The sequence below is a fragment of the Ornithodoros turicata genome, chromosome 1 (genome assembly GCF_037126465.1).
Source record: "Ornithodoros turicata isolate Travis chromosome 1, ASM3712646v1, whole genome shotgun sequence".
NCBI classification, from domain to species: domain Eukaryota; kingdom Metazoa; phylum Arthropoda; class Arachnida; order Ixodida; family Argasidae; genus Ornithodoros; species Ornithodoros turicata.
In genome coordinates this window covers 82,171,984-82,197,573 of record NC_088201.1, presented here as the reverse complement: position 1 = coordinate 82,197,573, position 25,590 = coordinate 82,171,984, and the positions used below count along the sequence as shown (strand labels likewise).

General features: G+C 46.2%; 1 protein-coding gene across 2 annotated transcripts in view; it reads left to right on the top strand.

Annotated features, from left to right (window-relative positions):
• Positions 1-16,680: 16,680 nt before the first annotated feature.
• Positions 16,681-25,590, top strand: part of LOC135378435 (uncharacterized) — a 662,816-nt gene continuing 653,906 nt past the window's right edge. The window contains exons 1-2 of one of the 2 annotated variants that reach the window (XM_064611464.1): positions 16,681-16,770; positions 25,200-25,376. In XM_064611464.1, the coding sequence (XP_064467534.1) occupies positions 25,305-25,376 (72 nt within the window). In that variant the 5' untranslated portion in view covers positions 16,681-16,770; positions 25,200-25,304. The remainder of the gene's footprint in view (positions 16,771-25,199; positions 25,377-25,590) is intronic. The other variant, XM_064611465.1, reaches the window with a different exon arrangement.

The window sequence follows — 25,590 nt, the reverse complement described above, 5'->3', positions numbered from 1 at the left end:
AATGTGCTATACTATGCAGTGGGGTGCCACGCATTCTCATAAGATCCGTAACAATGTCTTATTTCAAGGCTATATTATGGCCAGGTTTTTGGCACCATAAGCATATTGTAGTGCGGTAATTGGCAACCCAGCGACCTTTGGGCCATAATCCAAGACAAATGCAGACCGCGCGTTAATAAATGTGCTATCGCCCTTCACCATATGAGACGCAGGCTCCCTTCCCAGCGAACACGCGGCTTCATTCGGACATCCGAAAAAGATCCCAACGTCCCTCGTCCCAAGCTTTCAGTCTCTGGGACTTTTTCAGGATGTGCCAGAAGTGTAATTTGCTTTTCGTGCTCGACGAGATCCCACGCACGGACGCTGGCGCACGGAAGAGGGATCTTTCCATGGAGATAACATCTTCCCTCCCAAGGCTCCCTATCCCTTCTCTCCGACGAGATTCCACATTCGAGGAGGAAAGCGCGATGGTGTGCCTTCATGCCTGCGCGACAGATGGCGTTGTGGGATGAATTTTCTTTCGCTGCTTTCTAGTAACTCAGGAAAGCTTTTGGAAGACAACGAACAAGTAAGTAACTGTCACTTATCTGTTCTGTAAATTCCAGTCACGATTCCGAACATTTTGTTGACTCTAATGGGAATAGGGGTGAAATACTTTTGATGCGAAACCATGTCTCGTTTAAACTGCATCATGGAAGTGGCGGGAAATGTTCATTTCCTTTGTTTCTGCTTGTGTCTGTTTCTGGACTGAGGTACAAAGCAGAGCAATGGACAACGAAAGAAGTACAGGTACGTAATTTGGCCGGTTTTACTTTTTTACGGGTTTACAACTCTAGCTTTGTTGCCTAAGCGTGTAAGACGTGAAACGAGCCACATTCATACACTCGCATTTCAAAGTAAAAACTTGCACATGTGAGACGCGATCTCTGTATTGGTATGGCAAATTCAAAAGCTACCCTGCATCGTCGCGTAATAGAGGCAGTTGGGCGGAGTTTAGATGTCATAGAAGCTTCCACGAACTATCAGCAAGGGTACGGTACATTCAGGTCAGCTAAGGTGCCTGTGGATGTCAACGGTTCGACCCAGAGGACATATTTCGTATCTTGCCGGCCTACTGAAGATGAGCATGGGGATGAGGAGCGCAGTCAAGATGCTCCAGTAGAACTTGTAGAACGCAATCTTGAACTACCCGTTAGCTCGGCTGAGCTGTGCGACAATGAAGCAACAGCAGAAATTCCCGTGCCGTTCGAGGACGAGCTACAAAGGTGGGCGATTGAGTGCGCGGTGCCACATATCAATCTAACGAAACTTCTTCGAATCTTGCGACGCCAAACACCGTTTTCAGGACTTCCTTCGTGTGCGAGAACACTCCCCCAGACACCGCGCGATGCCGAACGCGTCACCCAGATGGGCGAAGGACAATATTGCCATTTCGGCCTTGCAGTTGGCCTGCAGTTCGCGCTGACGGGGCAGCCTGTCCTAAGAGATGAGGTCCTTATCAACGTGAATGTTGATGGGCTGCCACTGACCAAAAGCACAGCGGACCAGTTCTGGCCCATTCTCTGCCAAATAAAAAAATATAGTAACTGCACCCCCGTTTCCGATCGGTGTGTACTACGGCAAATCAAAGAACATTTGTGCCAACACGTTCCTGCAGCCCTTCGTCGCAGAGCTCTGTGAAATTTTGGCCAGTGGGGTTCAGATATGCAACAAAACAGTGCGTGTAAAGCTTGCTGGCATCATTTGTGACGCACCGGCAAAGGCATATATTCTCGGGGTGAAGGGACACAATGCCTACTTTAGCTGTACTATAAATGCGCAACAGAAGGTACCTACCAAAACAATCGTCTTTGCTTTCCCGACCTGAATGCGGAGCTAATTACTGACGAACGTTTTCGTTCTCGTTACCATGATGAACACCACGTGACGGACACGGTACTGGTAAACTTGCCAACTGACCTGGTAAAGGGGGTCCAACTGGACTATATGCACCTGGTCTGTCTCGGGGTAGTGCACAAACTTCTGGTACTTTGGTTTAGTGGTGACAAAACCTACCGACTTGGATCCAGTGTGAAAAACCAAATTTCCCTAGAGTGCCTTAAAATTGAGCCGTACGTCTGCTGTGATTTTGGCAGGAGGCCACGCACGCTCACAGAGCTTTGCCGCTGGAAGGCCACAGAATTTAGGATGTTCATCCTATACACTGGGCCTGTGCTACTCCATTCAAAAACACCTGCACCTCTGTACTCGAACTTTATGGTCCTTTATGTTGCAATCACCATATTGTGCAGCTCGACGCTTTGTGAACAGTTTACCGAGTATGCAGAGAAGCTCTTGCGTCACTTTGTTGAAGTGTTCATCACCCTTTACGGAACTCACAACGTTTCGCACAATGTGCACAACTTGATCCACTTGGCAGGTGATGCCCGTGAGCAGGGACCATTGGACACATGGAGTGCTTTCCCTTTTGAAAAATACGTGCAGAGTCTAAAGGCCTCTCTGAGAAAGCGAGAACGACGAGTACAGCAACTGCATAACCGTATAACGGAAAAACGAAAACTCCCACGGAAGCACGAGTGCTTTCCCGAAGATATTCCGAAGTGCACAATGGAGCATCATTCAGGACCGCTGCCACTAGGCTGCACAGGGCCGGAAAGGTGACCATTCCTGGGAAATTTACCTTGCGAACAACAAAGCGTGACAACACGTGCATTCTCACTGATGGATCTATCGTGCGTGTGGAAAACATAGCATACAGCTCCACTACCAAGGAGATGGTGGTGATCGGCAGGAAATTTTTGAGAGCTGCTGAGCTGTACAATCATCCTTGTAAATCTTCCATGCTTGGTATTAGATTGGTGTGCAGTCTTTCTGCTCTGAATGCGTGGCCGCTGACATATATCAGTCAGAAATGCTTGCGGCTGGCGTTTCAAAATAAGTTTGCTGTTTTCCCACTACTGCATTCAAAGCGCTAACTCGTATTACCGGCCATGGCGGACATTGCTTTTTGTTGTTATACTGCTTGTTCATCATAGTGTTAACTATTAGGAACAACAAAGTACATCATCGCCAAATTCCCGGACGAGCAAGACAGCATCGCTATTGTGCATGACACTTGGATGACTGGGGCTCAGACATGTCTCTGGCCAAACGAAAAGGATCCAAACAAGCTGCGACTCGTGCTTCTAAAGGGCACTAAGCCTCAGCAAGATTGGACAACACACAGCTGCGTTGCACTTTCTTCATTTGGTATGTTTTGGTTTGGTTGCAATATGGTCCCCAAAGTGTCACATTTTTGTGTGTGCGCGTGTTCTGCAGCGTGAATTTGGGCCTGCTGGTATTACATTGTAATGAAAGTGTGAAGAAAAAAACAGAGTGACACAGACAGCACAATGTCAACACGAAAGTTATTGACAACGCAACATCATTGCCTTGCAACTTATCAATTATTTACTTTGCTTGCTTAATCAACCCATGGAAGCCATGTTCATACACTTGAGTCCCAGTGCTGTCATCAGGGGTCGCTTATGTGTGAAGTTGACCTGTTCTGTGTTTTTCTGTACACAATAACGAGGATTCTAACTCTTCGAATACGCATACCCGTGTGTTCAATCAAAGGATGTAAACCTGAGAGGCTAAGTTCATTCAAAGTAGAGATAACTTCGTGCTTCGAGAAAAATAATCTGACATGTGTGTTGTACAGCGGAGAGCACTGTGCCCAATGCTTTCCAATAAGCACGTTCCGATCACTTATCTCGACACATCAAGTTATCTTTAAACTAAATGGATTTATCCTCCCAGGATACAGCGTGCCAGATTGGAGTACCCGTCTCCACTGCGTTCTGCTCGAAATTACCTATCCAGGTTTGTTGAAGCTGTCCAGAACAGAGCTGCTACATTTATCGTTTATTGTGTCTTGTATGTATGTTGTTGGGGGAATGGACTGCAGGAGGAGTGCTTCCATTTGTCTGTCGTGGAAGAAAAGAGATTGAGTGAAAGATATTAAGGATAAGGAAGCAATGATGCCTTTTTGCTTAACTTTGCGATAGTGCACTAAATGTGTGTGTCTTCTCATTTGCTTCTGTTGTTGTAACTTTTTTATATTTGTTTTCATTCATTTCCTCTTATGCTTAGATACGTACGAAGATGCACACAGAAAACTCAAAAAAGCTGAAGAGACATCAGATTTGTCCAGCGATGCAGAACTGGGTAGAGGAAGACGGAAAAAACAACGAATCACAACAGACAGTCCAAACATGTACAGCCAGACTGGTTCTCAAGAAGGGTGGGCAACGGATTCCGAGCAGTATATTTACCCCCCCCCCCCCGAGGCCACCTACCCTCCCTTCATATTTAACATTGTCAGGGCAAGAAAGAAGTGAGTCTAGAATGTGCACTGCGGTGCATGTATTTTGATTATAGTTTGCACCACATTGATAACCTCACCTCAACCACCCCGCTGGTCTAACCCGGCTACCGTGAGGCCGATGGCGGCCTCCATAGAGTTTGTGTGCACCAGAGAGTCGAACCGAACCGAACCTGAACCCGAACCGAAAACCGTTATTAACCGTTATTTTTGGCCGAACCGGAACTGAACCGAGCCAAAAGAGTCGACGCCATCTCGGAGCTGAACCGGAACTAAACCGGTAAAAAAATACCGGTTACCGGTTCGAATAACGGTTCACACGGAATTAAGTGCGGAACTTTGGATGTTGTGCATGAGCGTAAAAACAATTTTTCCTCTTTTTTCTTCATTTATTAGCTTCGTAGACTTCCTTTTGCTTGCCGAAAAAATCGTGCCCTGCAACAATGATCTGGATTTGCTCGAGTCACGAAGTTACAACAACAAAGATAGTAACTGAAAACTGTTAGGACTACTAATGTCTAAGACATATACATGAATCTATATATCTTTTTTGTCACAACCTTTTCTGTCAGAATTATGCAGGACATAATTGTAACAGAAAAGGCGTACGCCTACTGTTTTCAACAAATCAGGGGAGAGAACGGTGTCATTCGAGATGATGGTTGGTAGGAGGTGAACTTACTGTCATTCCGTTTAATGCATTAAGTTTGCCGCGTGACTACACTGTTAAAACAGAACTTCACCACATAGCACGCTCATAGCCAACCATCATTCCGAATTATATCATTCTGTGTATTGATTTGTCGAAAATGGGAGGAGGCGCCTATCTGGGACAGATTATCTTGTCCCAGATAGGCGCCTCCCCCATGTTTTGAACAAATCAGGACACAGAACGATATTGTTCGGAATGATGGTTGGCTAGGAGCGTGCTATGTGGTGAAGTTCTGTTTTAACAGTGTAGGGTATTAGAAAGTAAAGCGCCAGCCACCCTCATGCTGGTCAGAATGAAAATAACATGCCAAGCTGGGTTTCTTTGTGATTTTGCTCAAAGGCTCAGCGCTGGGGGAATGTGATTCGCCACTTTGCCGGCGTGCGCTGGGGCTGCACTGAGCGGGATCTTCTTGTGCTCCACAAAACTCTGGTTCGCGGCTCCCTGCTATACGGCTTGCCCGTATTGCACAGTGATCTGAGCCACGAGCGATCTGAGCCACGTCTGAGCACAAGCTTCGGTGTACACTGGCACGCAGCCTGCGGACGTACTTTGGTGTCCCGCGCAGCGCTGAGACACGGATGGTGATCGCCGGCGCCGGGGAAATACCCATCGATGTCCTCCGCCGAAGAGAAACCATCCGACACTACCTACGGTTGCTCGCTCACCACCGGCGTCATCCTCTGGTTCAAAAGCTACGTAGGCGGAAGAACAGTAAACTCTCGCAATGTGTTACAGCAACATCTGGAAACATCCCTGGCTTCACTGTTGCCCCGACCGCCCCTTCAGTGGCACCATGGACACTGCCGAGTCCATCCCTCTCGACACACATCCCTGGCCTCCTGGGGCCGAAGAGCCAGATCCCCGTTTCGGTTCTCAAGCAGTCTACTTTGGAAATGATGGATACAAAGTACAGAGGCCGCACGACTGTGTTCACAGATGGTTCGTCTACGTCGGATGGCTCCTCCGCTGCCTTTGTCATACCGGAGGAGTCACTATCATGTGGGTTCCGCCTGTCACATCGCACTTCGTCGACCTCTGCGGAGCTGTTTGCCATCTTGTTATCTCTAAAGTCTGTCACAAAATACCCTCCCCGTTCCTGGGTGATATACACTGACTCAAAATCGGCCCTGCAATGTGTAGGAACCATGGGCATCCGCGGCTCGTTGGCCCCGGTGGTTGTTAGTATCCTGACGGCGCTCAAGGTTCTCGGCGAACAGGGACACCGGGTGACCCTACAGTGGGTCCCCGGCCACACCGGCATTCAGGGCAACGAAGAGGCAGATTTGGCGGCTGCTGCGGCCCACCGTATCTCCAGAGCCCTGCCCATTATCCTCTCCAACGGGGATAGGCGCTCCTACTTGTCTGCGTTGGTGTCACCCTTGGCCCGCCAGCAATGGCTGCATGACATCACTCAGTGGTCGCTCCTCCATGCAGTGGACCCGTCATTATCATTTAGGATGCCAGGTGGCTTCCCTCGCAGCTTTACGACCCTCCTGCGGCGTCTACGACTCAACGTCGCCTTCACCCCTGTGTTCCGTGCTAAGCTGGGTTACAGTAACACGGCGCTGTGCCTAGCTTGCCGCACCCCAGCTACGATCCCCCATATGATCGAGGACTGTGAGCGGTACACGTGTGAACGCCAGGTACTTCGACGCCAACTTGAACTCCTCGACCATAGACCAATCAGCTTGTCCAAAGCACTTGGCCCATGGAGCTCCCCTGCGCATCAGTGCCGGGCTCTTCGCTCCCTTTTTGCTTTCATGCAGGCCACTGGACTCCTCGAAGAGCTCTAAACAGAACTCCGACCTGTCGTCGCTTCATTCTCACCATAATTCATCCTCTCATATTAACCACTGTGAAATGGGGTAGTGTCCTGTGGCTACCACGGGGAAACATCCCATGTCATCATCACTTCTTCATTTATTGTTGTTGTTGTTGTTTGTGGATTTGAAATAAAAGAAGCAAAAACAACCATATTGACATCGTATTTAAAAATCGGCAATGGGTCGAAAAATAGTCGAACCCTCTGTTTGTACTTGCTTTGTCTTTGTTCCACAGACACTTCACTGTAACGCGACATGATAGCACGGCGGCGGTCAGTGCTGACACAATAACGAGCCTTTTACATACAGACGCCGAGCTCAGGATCGCACCATTGCAATCCAACTACCATGAAGCGTCGTTTTGGTGATTAACCTGTACTCGCGACTCCGACTCGTGATGAACTATTTCTATCACTTAAATGACTTAGGCCAAGGTAGCTGGCTTGGTTGACTGGTGAGATGTTCCTGGCGCCTGTTCCTGGCGAGATTCTACGAACAACCCGGTGGGTTAGTTAACCCCCGCGACATGAGCTACGTGCGGGAACAGTCAACCCAAGGCGGTAATTCATGGCTATGCTCCTCTTGTAACCACTACTAATCTTGTCTCTGATATCACACAAAGTCTTTCAAAATCCAGAACTACCATTGACGCCTTCCTGTACGCTTCAAGCACTGTACCACACAAACGGAAGTTTGCTTTAACCTGCCTGTTGTGCTTCATTCGCATCCATGGCCCCTAAACCGGTTCGTGAACCGAACCGTTTGGAAAGAACCGGTTCGAACCATTATAGTTGCCTTCTGGAGCTGAACCGGAACCGAACCTTTATCGTCGAACCTAAACCCGAACCGGACCGATAAACGTTTCGGTTCGACTCTCTGGTATGCACAACGCATAGGCCTTATCTACGCTTTGCTGGAAATTTTTCGGCGAAATACAGGTAAGTTTTGACTTGTAAAGCTACTAGAAGCGTTCGTAAGGCGAATGTTGTTGCACTCCCATCAATATTTGCCCTCAACGTCTCATTTCGTTCGCCGTTCACACGATGTAAACCCGGCGCCCTAGCGATGGTCTAACTCTCGGTCTAACTCGATGGTCTAATGATTTGCTTGCCCAGAAAGATGCAAGCCCCATAGGAAAGCACTATTGCGTTATGAAAGCACTAATGTTTTTTTGGAAATCGCTATGAATATGTTTCTTGGCACAGTTTTGTGCTGGTGAGATCTGGCTATGCTTATCGGTTTCAACGCAGGGTGCTGCTGTATATGTCGACTGGGAGAAATTTTGACAAAACAGCGTGTCTTTAGGATATCAGACATGGTTATTCGATAAAAGTAGAGGTAGAAATATCCCGCAGAGGCATACAAGGAAATATTGCGAGCAGTGTTTTGTGTCAACGAATTTTATATGGACAAATGAGAGCCTTCACGGAGGCATATAAACACAACACTAGAGTGTCAAGCAGCCCATGTAGTCATGATGTCAATACCACTGTCACGAATGTGCAGATGCTGCGTGCAAAATTGTGAGCAGGTTTCACCTTGCCAGTTCAGGAGCAAATCCACAGAGAAGTGAAGGTCTTAAAATTTTATAAGGACGCACATGTAAGTCCATGTGTAGCTAAAACGCGTGCTCTACCGCTTCCAGCACACCTCACCAGAAGGGGAGGGCAAATATGCCAACAACCAACATTTCTGCAATGATGATGTACCGTAATATTAGAAAATATTCAAGGTGACAGCTACTTGCTTTTATGCTCACATTTATCATCTGTAGTAGATGTGGCTTTGTAGATTGCCACCGCAAGACACAAAACACAAGAAACCTGGCTGAAGACTTTATCAAAGCAACATATTTCTGGGATGCAATTACTGCCAATACAAGCCCATGACCATGATTCACACAGTGTTCCCCTTTATTGTGTAAGCAGCACTGTGTATGCCCAACACTCTGTTTCTTTTCTTCCTAATTATCTGTTATGGGCACAGCAGTGCCTGTACCTCATGCTTTTGAGTTGTTTCTTTGCATTAAATCAATAAAACTTGTTACGTATTTCCACAAGGATTACTATTCTTAAGGATATCAACTATTAGTTGTGAAGTACAGCAATTTGTGCCATGCCACATGCTATGGAAAAGAAATATTTACTACATTGTGCATGGAGACACAACTCCAATGCATTGATAGTGCAACAGAGCGGAATTCTATTGGGTAGTTTAGCATGAAAAGCAGAACCACTAGCTCTTACTGGCACAGAAAGTACCAACACTGAACAGTTGACATTACTGCTGTACATTGGACATGAAGAGTGATTGAATACCGGAAATGCTGTCTGTTACACATAACGAACAAATAGAGATCACGAAAAAGGGAACTGTGATGGAAGGACATGTAGGGTTTGTCTGAGCCGGTGCAAAGAGAACCAGTAACACAATTACCAGTACCGTGGAATATATGTAGATCACAGGGACCTGTTGTTATTGGTAATGCTATCTTTCCACCTTGTACTGCGGCGCACAAGTACATCAATCTGTCCGAAACGCAGCTAGGCTGAGGACAGTCACCACGTGGCAGATTGACATTTGTATCGTCTGTGCTAAATCATGGGTATGATTGTTGTGTGACTGCAGATGTATGACAGATCACGTGTTCTGAGCAGGGTGTAGGAGCGAACCGAAAACCGGAACCGAAAACCGAAAAAAACCGCTATTTTGGTGCGAACCGGAACGGAATCGAAACCGTATACGTTTTTTTCGCTCAGGAGGGAAACCGAAAAATATATTTAACGGTTTTCGGTCCAAGAAAAAACTTCGCCGGTTTGGACTACGGAAAGGCGAATGAAGCAGACGTCGTGTGCTCTGAAGTCATGTCATGGATACTATACGAGGGTTACGGTTACGGTGGAATGTATGTCGGCATACTATGACCCTTAGGCTCCCTTTGTAATGGTTTATCGTTCGCGCACGCACACAGACTTCGAGGTACACGTGGCTCTCTAGCAATGTGCCGTAGTGGTCGTTTTAATTTGATCCCCGCAAACTCTCCTCAACTAAACAGCGACCCAAGGGGGCTGCATAACGACTTCTTTATCGGTAATGTCGCGCAACGCGTCTCTTGTTGGAGTGCAGCTAAGTTGAATACATTTACTTATACGCGAGCGCAAGCCCGTGCGAAGTGGCAGCTCTTTTGTGGACAGGATACGAAGAAAATAAAACGGAGCCGTCGAGCGCGTTTGTGAGTGAAGGTGTTCCTCGATTTGCATCCTACTCGTGCGGTGGTGCTTGCTGGCTAGACAGACATTCGGATGGGACGCGATCGCTCCAATCCAGCAAGAAAGTACTTTACGTATGACATCACAACAAACAAGTCCGTTTGTAGCATGTGCTTCAAGAAAGGAGAAAGCCCATTTGAACAGACAGTAACCTACAGGAACCAGGAGCTACCAATTTCACAGCTGTCTATTAATATTAAATACCATGTATGCGGAATAAACGGGTTTACATTTTGTAACATTGATTTTTTTTGTGGGGATGAATATTCCCAGCAGAAGCGGAACCAGTTAAAAACCGGTATGAACCGTTATTTTTAGTTCCGGAGCAGAACCGGTATCGGATCGTTTATGATGTAACCGGAACGAAAAACGTTTCGGTTCGACACCCTGGTTCTGAGAACACAGGCATGCTAATTTTTTTGCAAGATTTCCTGGCAAAGCTGACAGCTATCATGACTCTGATGTCATGACATGGTGGCGACACGGATGTCAACGACACTCCAGCTTTACACTGGTGTGATCTGTGCACTTGTTGTGTAGTCTCATATGCTGTAAGGCAAATCTTGAAGAATAGAAAAACACGTTACTGTGTAATCAGGTCACAAGATTTATTATATACATCTGCATTCACATCCACATTGCATCCATGCCTCTATTTATCATGAATGTCCAAATGCCTGTAATTTCGTTCTGTTGTGTCTGTCTTTAATGTGTTCTAAATAGCTGAGTTTGGGCAATACGTATAGAATAGTAGAAATTGTAGTAATACTACATGAGCCAAAGCAATGGCCACTTCTAATATACACTTCACTTCATTGTACTTTCAATTATGTTGCAACTTTGTTCTCCTTACACCAGTACAGGTACGTGCTAAGTGCCCACGGTTCTTCCTTTTTGACATGTCCTGTATATTACCTGATAGGAACAGGTATTCCCATTTCGTACTAGCTCACCTCTGCCTTGACTCACACTCCACCCCTAAATGCACACCAGCGAATGAAGTATGAACGCAATATGGGCATACTAGCGTCACAAAAATCTGATGTAATTAAGAGTGTTGTTATCGGCATCATTACAAATGATTGTAATATGTATGAATCTGTCACTCGAAAGCCCACAGGAAAGAGTGCCTAGATGGTGTTACAATGCAAGACACCACGGCACTCATTTACATTTGGAAAGATTGAAGCTTCCTTCCTTCACATCATCACCAGGAGAATATGTGGCACCTCAAGCGTATACTAGTTTTACTGCATAACCGACCCAAAATGCCTGCGACGTATGATACACCTTCTAATTTAGTTTGTTTCAGGAAAGCAGTTCTTCAATGCAATACGTGAAGAAAACTAATTGTCATACAGAAATGTGGCTGGAACGTGACTAACCCTGCTTAAATGCATGAAAAACATGTCATTGTAAGAGTAGAAACCATTGCTTCAGGAATATTGTGGTTGTGTGTGCGGCATTTTTCCTTTCTTCTAAAGAGGAGTTTCGCACTACCTCTACCTCTGTTTCTTTTTGTAACCCTGCCCCCTCCCACTTTTTTTTGTAATGCACCCTTATGGGTACATAAAGTTCAATAAAGTGTAATGACATAACTATATGCCCTTCATGTGTGCCAACATAGATGTGTTTGCCCAAAATCTGTGAAACTGTTGTTGCTGTTGGGTGCTGTTAACTTGCTAACCATCCCCCCTACCCATACGTCACCTATTAATTTCCAGAATACACCAGCTGAAGACATCGCATGTTCATCACTGGCTATTGAAGTTAGGTGGTCAGCCATGCAAAAACATCTATGTTATTTTTCTGCATATTAAGCAATGTCCCACATTTCTGCTCCCAGACTTTGTCCTTGATGATGCGGTACACCGCGTTCACTACACTAATATACTGTCTGGTTGTGTAGCTTTGTGCTGACACAGCTGAATGAATATGTCGGCTTTTGCAAAGTTACAACTGCCAATGTGTCTCAAAAGACAACAGAAAGTGTGGAAGAAAGATATACAATCCTGTATTTCCTAAAAAAATAATAGCAGCTCATTGTAGATAAGATGCATCTGATTTCAAGTTTCATTCCTTTCTTCATATGAGCTTATTTGCATTGCATTCATTTGTCCATTGCAGCCTTCCACTTACTGTCCATTACATATCAATACAGAAAGCTAGCAGGCAATGGTCAGTGCTGCTGTTTGCTTTGGTATTCCACGGTGTTGTTTCTCAAGAAATAGCACAATCTCTCAGCACACTGCTGTGCAGTTTATAACTGCGTAACTATGCAGTGCACAAATGCATGGGGCACATGCACAAATTTTTCAGAGCTTTACCATCTGTATTTCAGGTTGTCTGCAATACAGGACAGTGTAGAAAACTGGGAACAGTCAGAGACCTATAGCATGACTTAAAATCTAAAAAAAGAAAATTCTCAAGAACGCTGTATAGAGGTGCTGATGTAATTGTGCAATACCTTAATTTGCACAATTGCACAGTGGCAGTTCTCAGAGCAGCCTTGCCAAAGGAGAAGCAGAGGTCACACGGACCTCTCATGTGATTTTTCTGTCAAGTTCAGCTATCTGTGTCAAAGTGAAGTGGTAACTGCAACTGCATCACCATAGAAATTCTTTTTGAACGAAAAGCCTAAATTAAAAGCCTCAGCTGGCATATTATAACATGGCATCAGCTGTGGGGAGTTTTTAGGCATTGGTGGTGGTGATTGTTTGGCATGTAATGGTGCAATGATGATGAAAGTGAGGTTGTTTACAATGCCAGTATAAAGTCAAGAGAGGAGCTTATAAAGAATGAGCGCAGAAAAATACATAAGTCCCTGACCAGGTATGTAAAAGGGTTTCCTCAATAATATAGGACTCTGAACCAGGGCCGGTGGTTGCGCGGGGCCTGAGGCAAAGGCGCATTGCGGGGCCTGTTTCACACCAGCAGGAATGAAAAGATAAGAAATGGTAAGATTTTAGCAGTGGGAGATTTTAGCAGTACGGGAAATGGCAGCAGGAGAAAAGGGTGCGAAATCCTCGGTATAGCTTGCAGGGTTGGCGGATTTTTCGTAAAAGTGGGACTTTTTCTCATCACATGACAGAATGGCACATAACACATTATCTTCTCTCATTTCTGTTTTAGTCGAACATCCCGCGTGCGATTGAGTGCATACTTGATACTTTAAAAAAAAGTAATCTCGGGTTGATGGCTTTGTGCGCGGGGCCTATGCAAGCGCGGGGCCTAAGGCGGGCGCCTAACTCGCCTTACCCTATCGCCGGCCCTGCTCTGAACAAGCAAGCACAATCCAAATAGCAGCACGGATTTACTTGTAGCTGATGTTGCAGCTGTTGTTGTATGTGTTTGCCTTTGTCCATTGTATGTTTGCTCCACCCTTGAAACACCATTACTGAGACAAATAAGGCCTTCTGTACGAGATATTTGATCCATTTTAACAGCAAAGAGAAGATTGTTTGTATTTTGTGTATGGTGGTCTCAATAAACAACAAACTCTGAATGTCTCGGATCTATTGTAACGACACTAAAGTGTACCCTTTTATTCTTGCAGATATGGCGTCTGTCAGGTCAAGTGCGCTCAATATATGACTGTAGGACAAGTGTGTACATTCCCATTATATTAAGTTCCAGCAAGTGACAGTCACAGCACAGCCAGTCTTTGTTTGCTGAACAGAATAAATCAATTCAGTGCTTGATGACTTGTACAAGAATGTTATATGCAGAGATACGCAGATAAACCGGGAGGTCACAATTAACCATAGCACCGCACTGATAGAACGGCAGGAGGTCACGACACTGGCAACTTCCACACAACTCACAGGCAGGGGCACCCTGGGTAACATAACAAAAACAGCGCTAACACACACACACACACACACAGAGGACGCGGATGGAAACAGAACTGCACAGTTCGGTTTCCGTTGTGCGCCCGAACAAACGCAGCCAGCGAAGCGATGCTTTCACGCGTTGCAGATTTGTGATACCTTGTAAAGTACCACGTCAATTTCTTGAAACCATAACACTATAAAGTTTATGCGTGTGGGAGTCCGATGCAGGATATGGCCACCCTTGCATCAATGTTATTGCTGTTTACTTACAGGCCGCCTATCGTTATGATGCGCCTGCACACACGCTACGCACATGACACCAGACTTGAAAGCGTAAAAACACGCTGCTGACATGCCCCAGCGATCGAAAGGCTATCTTGATCGTTGCAATTCACCACACAGGCCGCACAACAAACGATAAACAAGCGGTGGTCCATGGAGGTGCAGTTATTATACCCAACCACAATCGACGACCGAACACTGACAGAAGTACAACGATCGCCTCCACGAGATTACGTACTCCTGCCTCTTCAATAACATGTCAAACGCGCTCTTTGTTGGTTGTTTTAGCGATCATATTAACAAACACAAAGGCAGGCTTAACCGCCGGCTACCCACACACCAAACACCATCCCGCAACTACCTGTAGCAGCGCCAGCGCCGCCTGAATTTCCCTTTATCAACCTCGTAACAAAAAAACAAAAAAAAAACAAAAAAACGGGCGTATTCCTCTTCGCGGCTTTTCCGTCGTCTGCTAATTTCTCCCTCCCCTCAACCATCTCGTGACAATGTGAATAATGCGCATGCTTTTTGGTCAAAGGGCTTCAGAGCCGGAGGGATCACGTGATCAACTTAAAGGTACTGTAAAGCAGCACCGATCAAATGTCATTTAGTGTGGCTATTCGATAGTCCAAGCCACCAGGACAAAAACTGTGCAAGTTTCATTCCAATCCACGGTGCAGTTAATTAGAAAATTACAATTAAAGATTACGGGCAACACTGTACTAGGTATTCGAAATGAACCCTTACTTCTGATACATACGGTGGCAACCACATTGCATGCGTATAACACTGGGCCCGACATAACAATCCACGACAATCCACCATAAAATCCGCCCCTGCAATCCACACAACGATCCACATCTGAGGATAAATGGGTAAGCGAACTGAAATGAAATGCTGAGCCGTTGAAAAAAATGTGTCAGACGTTCAAGAAGACAGACAGCGTCGGGACTAGTTTGTTCACAGAGGTTCACAGAGAGAGATTGTTCGTTCGAAAGAGGCCGCGAACAAAAGGAGCGCGCAGGCGCAGCAGAGAAGTAGGGAGAGCCCCCAACGAACAGCGACCAGCACTGGGTTACTTCGCAAAAACAGGGGTTAACAGGTTAAACTGTTAACAGGGGTTTCAGAATGCATAGATAAACAGGAAAACTAATAATATGGTTACTAAAATAACGAAGTTCCGATGTCATGGTGTGTAATACCAATTTTCAGTGTTGCCCGCTGCACAGGGGGTTGTTTGACACCAGGCGTCGCACCGCTCCACTACGCCGCATCTTTCATGGCAAATTAAAAATATTTATAGCGCGTTGTAGGTCGTATGGTTCCGCATATGGTATTTAGAAGCAATAAAGTCTCTAGTCACATCACCGGCATATCATGCTTGTCTACTGCTTTACAGCACCTTTAAACCAGACTTCACTAAACCAGCGGCTAAGTGGGACTGGTGAATACGGGCAATTCTGTATGCACCTGATGCCTGCTTTTTCTTCTTCTTTTTCTTTTTTTTCTTTCTTGGGCATAATATATCCATATACCTACTGCGGTACACAGCTAGCCGTTCGGTATTTTCTTTGTCTGCATTTTCAATGTATGCACCGAATCATAATAAAAGCTATTGTACGGATATGTGCTTGAGTGTTGCCTAACCTCATCCGTCTGTTCTCTCCATTTGTTCCCCCTCATGCGAACGGCAAATAACATACAGCCATAAAATTAAGTGCAATTTATTTGGTGGTTTGAAGCTGATGTACATGGTTCTAGTTGCATGGAACTATTAAAAGAAAATAGGAAAAACAATAATGGTGGTAACATCATGGGTAATTGCAATAACGATTGCAAAGCAATTTGCATAGTCAGTGTAATATTACACGAAGTGTCTGCTTTTTAAAATAGTAGGAGTGTAAACCAATTTAAAACAAACGTGTAATATAACGCAGTTTCCGTTATTTTTACAGACTAATGCTGGAAGAACTTATACCGCTTTTCTATTATTTTACGGACGGCATCTAGGTTATGCTTTCCTGTACTTTTTCCGTAAAATAACAGAGAAATTTCTTAGAGTGTGGTTTATTGGGAAAGGAACGACAGAAGTGCAGAAAGAAAATGCCGAAAGGGAATCCACATCCCGAGAAACCCGTCAAGGGGAAAACTGCTGATGTCATAGGGGCTTTTGGTAGGCTTCCGAGGGGAAAAAATGGATTCGACCGTGTACAAGGATAGAAATAGTCAAGTAGGAACGCGAGAATAAGATAGCGATAAGAAAAAAACAAAATAAATGAAAGAAGCCGTCAAGACAGACGTGACTGCGCACAACTTTAGGTGCTTGTGTCGTTCTACTACTACGTGTCCTTCTGTCGCACTGTGGATGTGCTGACGAGAGCGTTTCCCTTCCGCGTGATTTAGCGCTGTCTGGCCCATGTCCTGTGTACGTGGTGATAGCGTCGTGCGTACCGGACGACCGTTAACATCGTTTGGACACTGCAATGTAAGTATTCTCATCATGCGGCTCCCTTACACTACATTTATTTGCCATACTGCTACTGTACGTAAACTTACTTCCAGTATCATCTTTGTGTTTTTGTTGACGTGATGGCTATTATGGCGTAAGAAAACACGACTTTAGATTTTAATTGTTCTCCGTACCAGCCGACGAAGGCTTCCTGAAGACACGCCATGTTGAATGAACGTTTGATTCCGTCTTTTACCGCGTTGAGTGAATTTCTAGACTGGCTGTCACACGATCTGTTGGGAGCCGCCGTGACAATAATCCCGCATTTTCGACGAAACTGACGAAACACCAGTGAAGTAGAATAGATAGACGGGTCCGGAATTGGCATTAGTCTTTGGGTAATTCCACGTTTTTGGAAAATCAACGTTATAAAAAAATTCCGCGTGTAATGCATTAATGGACAAATTCGAAAACCAGCAAATCAGACTTAAACAGTTCAAATGTGGCAGTCATCGAAAAAGCCATCGGCGGGATTTGAACTACGCATCTCTCGATTGCCAGTCGAATGCGTAACCAGTTGCGCTATACACTGGCATCTGCTTTCCGTCGACTTACCGAAGGGCCTCATTCAACTAACCAGACGTGCACTCGACCGGCAATCGAGAGGTGTGTTGGTGAAATCCCATCGCTGTCATGGCTTGTTCGACGACTGTCATATTTCAATTGTTCATGTCCATAGGCAGCTTGAGGCTTGTGTTGCGGCTCGTCTGCTGTGTGTTTCAGGCTCAGACCACGCCATCAAAGTCAGATATACTGACAAGAAAAAAAGCAAATCTGTACACTGCAAGGAACACCGCATTCAACAAAGCAATGGAAAAGCGCTGGGTTGTGTATGCTTGAGTGATCCAACTGCGGTACTCAGCCCAGAACAACTTCCATCACCGAGGCACACATGGCAATACGCTATGAAAGTAGGTCAGCCTTTCGCACAGTCCCTCAGCTTTTCCCTGATGCACGTAGAACGGTCTCATTGTATCGCTCTCAAATAAGATACCACAGCAACTGCACGTGAGGGCCGCGTTGCTTCGTCTTTTTGACCATAGTGTTGTGGCCCGTCTGCGAATACCACTTTATTACTGCTTTCTCAGTGGACAGACACTTTTCCACGTGCCTTCTTCAACCTTTTCTTTCTCTCACGTGCAGAGACGTTATAGTTCACAATAGAGACGTACTGTCGTAGCGTATGTACCAAATGGTAGTCCGCTCCGTCAACCAACACCACCACGGAGGATGGTTTAATTACCACGGAGCAATGGACCTTTTTCACAACTGCGTACGCGCATGCGCTTGACCTTGAGTGCACCGGTGAATGTTAGCTCCGTGTTCAATAAATGACGCGGCATGGGGACGACAGAAGTGGGGTCCTGTGGGGAAACCGCACGAACGGCGCGAGCACGTCGGTCCCACTCTAGACTGGTTTTGGTCTTTTCGTGCTACCCTCGTGGGTTTGTTTGGTCGCGCGCCGAGGGTGTTTCGCAGGAGAGCCGCTAGGATACGACGCGTACGTGAAAAAGGTCTATTAGTTGGTGTGCACAACACGCACGTTGTTTCGCTTACGAAATACGCAGTACGCGAAATTTTAACACGTCCATTTCAGAAATTTCACCTTGTACCGACTGATCTGAGACGTGAGAATGTTCGACTGCACAGCAATTTACCTTTATTCTATAACGAAGGGAATGTGAGAAAAAAAGGTACCCTGACAGGAAGGGGCTCCAACAAGATTGTTCACATAGCATTCGTGTTCTCTTATTTTGCAAGGCCGTGAGACAACATCCATATCTCAATAACAGACACCACTGTTTATATCATTTCACACCACATCATCATCCCATGTGTATGTACGTATGTGTGCGCGTATTCAATTAGTTGTTCCCACGTGACAAATTTCAGTAAAGAACAGTGTCCCAAGCAAGAACCACCAGAAAATAAATATGTGCAACTCGCAATCAGTAAACAATCTACTCGAGCCCGAGCGAGACGCCCAACATCTACCAGAGTTATCTCTGCTACCCCTCTACCCCTAACGGCCTATGCCTGTTCCCTGCCTGCACATTCGCCTTTGGCGCTGTGTCTGTACCCGACAGTTCCGAGCGGACTCGACCTCTATGACCATTTTTTACGTCTCATTGACCCCCTGCAGGACTATACTATTGCCTGTCGTTGCAATACAGCTGAACAGTCATTTCTCCGTCGTCTTCAAATGAATGTTGCACGCCCACACCCACTCCTGTATAAAATGCGCCAGACGAACTCCTCCAATTACACAACTTGTTGCGTGGAAGCCGACATTGAGCACTATCTGTTATCCTGCAACCGGCGTCTCCCTCAACAACTCGTCCTCAAACGCCACGTACGACAGCTTGGTTACACCAACGTCTCTTTGGCCACTCTGCTCGGCCCAGTCCTGCACAACCAGGGGGCGGTTACGACTACCCTCTTACGCTTTTAGGCGTCAGGCCTCTCGACCAGCCTCTAAGGCCCCCGTTTTGTGTGTGTGTGTGTGTGTGTCTGTTTTTTTTAAGGAATAGCAAGTCGGCCTGCGCCTGACTAACATTTCCTTCCTTTCTTTTTTGACTAAACATATCCCCCGAGCACTAGCATTCGCATGTGCCATGAAAATAAAAGTTTCATGAGCTCATGTTAAGTCATAGGTCACAAATAGTTCGGAGTTATATGTTCTCTGAAGTCGGGCAACGCAGCAATTGACCCAGATAACTGTTATAGCCTTGCAGACTGCAGAGAAGTGTTATAGCCTTATCTGTATGTATTTGCACACTAAGTCATCGAGCACACCTGCGGTAGATGGTGTATTCCGCAAAGGCATTTGAGAAAATGGATGGCGGATGATTGGTGGTGATGTCATCAACGAAGTATGTGTGTCAAGAGACTACAGGCGGCAAAGCTTTAGTGCACGCAGAGCATTATGTCGTAAAAGGGTGTCAAAAAGCAGATTGATGACAACATCAACGCTTGCCTCGATAGAGAAGTGAAAATACACCACACAACACCTTGTGAGGGTTTACGGATTGTGTGCCGCAGAAGTTGGTAATACAACGGGTGGATGAAACACACGTAACGTCATCCTTGCGTTATAGAATGAAGGACACAGCGCAGAGATATGCGTAGTGGCCGCCGGTACACCCCAATGATGAACAAAAATCCTTTTGCAAAGCACGCTAAGAGCAATGACGCTAAACATCATGTGTGTGTGGCCTTCAGTCCTGCGGACACTGACACACTTCGTTAGCTGCCGGCTTTCAGACATGGACACATTTAGGTTTTTGGGTTTCCAGTTAACTAATTATCAAGTGACGGTAGACGCACTTTCGAAGTGGCCCTGAAGCTTCCAAAATAAAAAGCTAGCAAAACTGTTTGCAGGATTCCCGAAACAGTCGTCGGGATAACGGTTCCAAGTTCTCTTCCACAGAGCTGACGGCGGCTGTACCCACCACCAAACGCGTTCGTCATTTGGTGAGAGACCAAGGGCACGGCCGAGCGGGTTAAGGCGTCCCGCTCGTTGGTCGTAGCCAAGGTCGTGCTGAAGACTGGGAGGTGGGGGGTTCGAATCCTACCACCGGCTGTGCTGTCTAAGGTTTCCCTGGGGTTTCCGGAGACTTTCTGGACGAATGTCGACACAGTTCCGCCTGAAGTTGGGCCACGACGCATACTAACTTCCCTATCTCCCGCTCCTTCCTGCTGTCCTCTCTACATCTGTCTACGTCTGTACGCCACTCATAGCCACAGTTGCTTCGCGGCGCTAACATGGAGTAAAAAATGGTGAGGGAGAACGAAAAGTGATATACAAGAACTGACTAACAGTTAGTGCCGCTATCAAACTCTCATCTCATCATCATGTCATGTTTTCCATCTCTAGTTTGTAGATTTATGTATCATTCGACTGACTGGTTCCATCCCTCGAGAGTAAGGCAAAGAATGTTTAGCAAGTGTTTAACAAGCCTGTTCTGCTTTTCATTTACCGCTTCTGTCCGCTTGGCGACATGCTTGTATTATAGCCATGGTATATGAATGGTGACAGCGCTTGTTCGTGGATGCCTGCTATGCGAAGAAACCGGGTCGTGCTTGTCAAAGAATTGATGACACGGTGCAAGCCATTTATGAACGCTGAAGAACGTGTAGCATGTGCTTCCTATGCACGTAACTAACTTAAAAATTATTTAACACATAATGTTCAATTTCTACTTTTTCTTTTCTAACAAAAAAAAAAAGAGAGAGAGAAATAAAAATCCTGGGGTGTTCGCGAAATTTCATTGTCCCTTTAATTGGGAATATCATTTCACAGTGAGCAAACATGGCGGAAAGAGTTTCTAGATTTGAACTGAGTGCACTTAATGAGCCAGAAGTTTCCATAGCGGCCCAGTTATAGAGGCATACGATGCTTCACCGAATGGGCAGGAACATAGGACTCCGTTCCCAACTATTTTGTACGGAATCCTACGTAAGTTCGTAATTACGAGTTATTTCACAGTACGAGCGCACTCGTGATATCTTAGGACTCAAAACAAGTGGAAGAAGTGGGACTTCTTGTTTTTTCTTGTCTCCGGTTCCAGCGCTCAGTATGCACCAGCTTGTCTGCGCTCTTTCACTTCTGTCGAAGTAGGATGTGTTTCTTGATTCTCCGGGCAGTGATATCTGAAGTAAAATCGTTGCGAACGACACAAGTAATATCACAATCACACTGGCAATTGAATATTCGTTTCCACTTTGCTGGGCCGAAGTGGGGAATGAATGAGAAGTCTCTTCTGGCCATCCACAAAGCCCTAGTCCGAGGGACTCTGCTATATAGCCTACCAGTACAACGACTGCGGTGTATTCTAGCACGGAGCTTAAAGGGACGGTCTCGTACTCCCTGCCCCTTTCATAAAGTGTACCATTCGATTGTCCTTTGTTGAAAATGGAATACTGCTAATTTACCCGACAAAACACGCCACAGTTATTAAATAACCGAATTAAATTGATAAAGATTGTAGAGCACGCCGCGATCTGTGTTGGCAACAATAAGAACGGCCACGTCGCCCTGCGGGTAAGTCCGTGATAGGATACAGAAATCGTCTGCTTTTGCGCCTGCTAGTGCATCGGTGTGAGCAGACGACTTTCAGAAGTTACTGGGCACCGCGGCAACTCTCGTACATTTTCTTTCAGTTCTCAGGTGAAAAACGCGCATTCACAGTAGTGGCAAGCATGGTGGTTCAGAACAACTATGTTAATCCTCAGAAACAAGTTAAAAGTCGCAGAACAACCCCATCCACAATCACAAATCTGAAGTCGTTGGCCATCGGCGCGCGCGGTCGCATTACAGCTCCGACCAAAAATATATAACGCGCGCTTCCATTACACTCCCCGTTATACACTGATCATGCTTCGAAATGAAGTGTCGCTGACGACGTACATGGAGAAGGAGAACGTGTTTATTTAAAAACTGCATTAAATACTCGCGGAAAGAAAACACGTGACTTAGCTTCCACGTATCCGATTGTGTGCCACATTATGGGAGACCCCACAGTCAATGCTCGGACTACATTCTCCGCTCGCGGAGGTATATGCCTGACTGTCCCCGTTTCGAGAGCAAAGGGGATTACTCAAACCAAGGTGCTTCTGCAAGTTCCAATTACCATGACAACGACGACGCACCCGCGGGCCGACGTCATAGGTGACGTACGCATGAGAGAGGCGCAGCTTTCGTCGTCTGCTCTTACGGCACGTTTCGACAAATTCCTCGAAAACGACTTGGTTATTCCGAATGAAACTTTGATGGTTGTATGTGTACAGTACTCGTGAAACTAGTTCTGGCTAAGTTTCGGAATCGCCCCGGCTGTACGAGACCGTCCCTTTAAGGGCATGTCTTGGCGTCCCGAGAGCTGCGGAAACGCGGATGGTGATAGCAGAAGCCCGCGAAATGCCCATTGAAGTCTTACGGTAGAGGGAGACCATTCGCCATTACTTGCGCCTCAGAGCACACCACCGCCGTCATCCACTAATAGCAAAAGTTTGTCGCCGGAAGCAATGTAACGCATACAACTGTTTCATGGAAGTGAAACCTAAAATTCCCCCGTTTTCTGCAAGATCAGTGGTGTCTACCATGCCTCCGTGGTCGCTTCCAGTACCATCGATTACATTGTCAATTCCTGGTCTTAATGTCAAACGAAACCAAGTGCCTACATCAGTTCTGAAACATCTTGCAGCGGATATGATGCACGGTCGATATTCTGACCACACTGCAGTTTTCACAGACGGATCCTCCAGTCATGAATGTTCATCGTCTGCATTTGTTATTCTAACTGACGGTATGTCACATGGATACCGTCTCTCACACCGCACATCATCAACGTCGGCTGAGCTATATGCTATCCTGTTGTTTCTACGTAAGACGTCCTGTGACGATCCGCGGGCCTGGGTCATCTACTCAGATTCAAAGGCTGCTCTTCAATGTATAGCCAACATGGGAATACGTGGAGCGCTCGCCCCAGTTGTCACTGATATCCTCCATCAGGTTCAGCGTCTAAGCGATCACGGTCATCATATATCCCTGCAGTGGGTCCCAGGTCACTGTGGTTTGAGCGGAAACGAAGAAGCTGACAGAGCGGCAACGGCTGCCCAACAGTCTCGGACTGTTGTACCAACGGTGTTATCAAGAGGAGACAGGAGATCACTTCTGAATGAGCTGATTCAGCCACTAGCTCGCCAGCAGTGGAGTCGGGACATCACTGACGGGTCTCTCATGTATTCGGTGGATCCCACTATGTCCTTCTCAGTTCCTGACCGTTTACACACGCTATTTTTCGTCCCTCCTGCACAGGCTTCGTCTCAACGTAGCCTTCACTCCCCAATTCAAGTGCCGAATCGGATGCTGTGACAGCTGCCTATGCTCCATATGTGGCGTCGTAGCGAACATTGAGCACGTCCTAATAGAATGTAAGCTCTACGAAACGGAGAGGCGGCAAATCTGTGCTCAGCTGAGTGGTGCTAGCCGACTGACGTTCAACCTGGCTGCAATTCTTGGCCTTTGTCAGAGCCATGTGCAACACCGTCGAGGTCTTCTGATGTTCTTGGAGTTCCTCTTGGCTACCGGCTTGCTCCAGACGCTGTAGGGTCCTCCCCTGCATCTCAAGGACCAATGGCGCTTCTCTCATGCGCTTCTCCCTTTTTGTGTGATATAGCGTTGCGCAACCAGAGGACGGGAGTTCAAGAGTTGTACTTGCACATAACTTCATTTTCATATTTCACATCTCATGTTTCTCGTGTAATGGGGTAGTGTACTGCTCTCAAGCGGTGAATCACCCCAGGCCATAGTCATGATTTATTTGTTGTTGTTGTTGTTTCCAGCGAACGACAGCCACATTTGATGTCTTCGTGCTGCGTAATGCCACGCGGTGAAAGACAATGCCATTGGCAAATAATGGCAAACACGATCCGTTTTACTGACCTCTCCGCTTTTTTCCCTGTTCTCTTTCTCCGAATGAATATATCCCCACCCCCGTAAAGTACTAGGACCGCAGTATACTACACGAATGTGTGCATTTGCTATTGATTTTCGTGTTTTTCGGAAAACACCTTTTTTAGCACAGCGTTGAAGTGAAATTTTCAGCCCACGCGATGAATAAATATGGCCGACATGAAACAATGGTAGTAGTACTTTGCAGGTCGCGTGAAGTCGCCCATTCTAATGTTAACAATAAATAAACTCGTAAAGCACATGTCGGTCAATAACCTTGTAGTTGTTTTTTTTTTCTTCTTTTGTTGTTGTTGTTGTTTTTGTGATATTCATGTATTTGACATTGCTCATTTTATGGCATCTGTACCATGTAGAGTACGCAGCTTTGTGCGACAACAAGAGCCAATGAGTTTCCCAAACTCATTTTGTAACGAATGTCATGCCATTTCTCTAAGGTCATTACGTTCATGGTCCCCTACGGCAGTGAGCGAACGTCTTTCAGCGTGAATGTCATTCGGTGGAAATTACGTTGAATTTTCTGTACGAGAGGGGTTTAACATGATACTACAGCATTCCCCGATAGAGTGTCAGGAGCTCGTTATAGACATCTTCTTGAGCGACCCGTACTGCACAGGATTATCTGTAACGAATGTAGCATCAGCTATCTTTTCGCGGTGGATGGTGGTGCTGCTGAAAGGGCTCGCCGTTATCGGCCTCACAGAGCTTTTCGCGGTGGAACGCGACGCATATCACCTAAAGTGCGTTAGGAATTAGACATCAAATGCCGCCCGAGGAATACTAATGGCACGTTGCTTGCAAAGACAGCACCAGCGTTCACTGATAGCTCTTTCGCGAAGTATTCTTCCGTCTTGGAGCCATTTTTCTTCCTGTTTTCAAATCTACGCTATCAAAGCGAGCAATTGCTGACTTGCCTTCGCGACTTTACACGCAGGACATGCAACGTAATCGGTCACATCGCGTCGGCTGACCCCGACAACATGGCGTCGTCACCTGCTGTGCATGGAGGCCTAGGTCGCACCGCACCCACAAAGCTGCAATGATGGTGGAAATTGTGCGGTACCTCCTGTACATATTACTAGGAGCTGTACATCGAACTCTCCCGCCTTTGGTAAGTCGGAGTGATGGGTCGCCGGGATTCCGGTATGGGTTTGCTGTGTTTATCATTTCTGGTCTGTTGATTGCCGTCGTGGCTACTTGCCACGTGGCCTAAAAGGCGATGTGTCAGGTATTTATGTTTCCATAGTTTTCCGCGGAGCTTCGACTGTTCTTTTTTCTATTTAATATCGCGGAAGGTATCTCAGTTCCCAATCAGCAGAATGTTC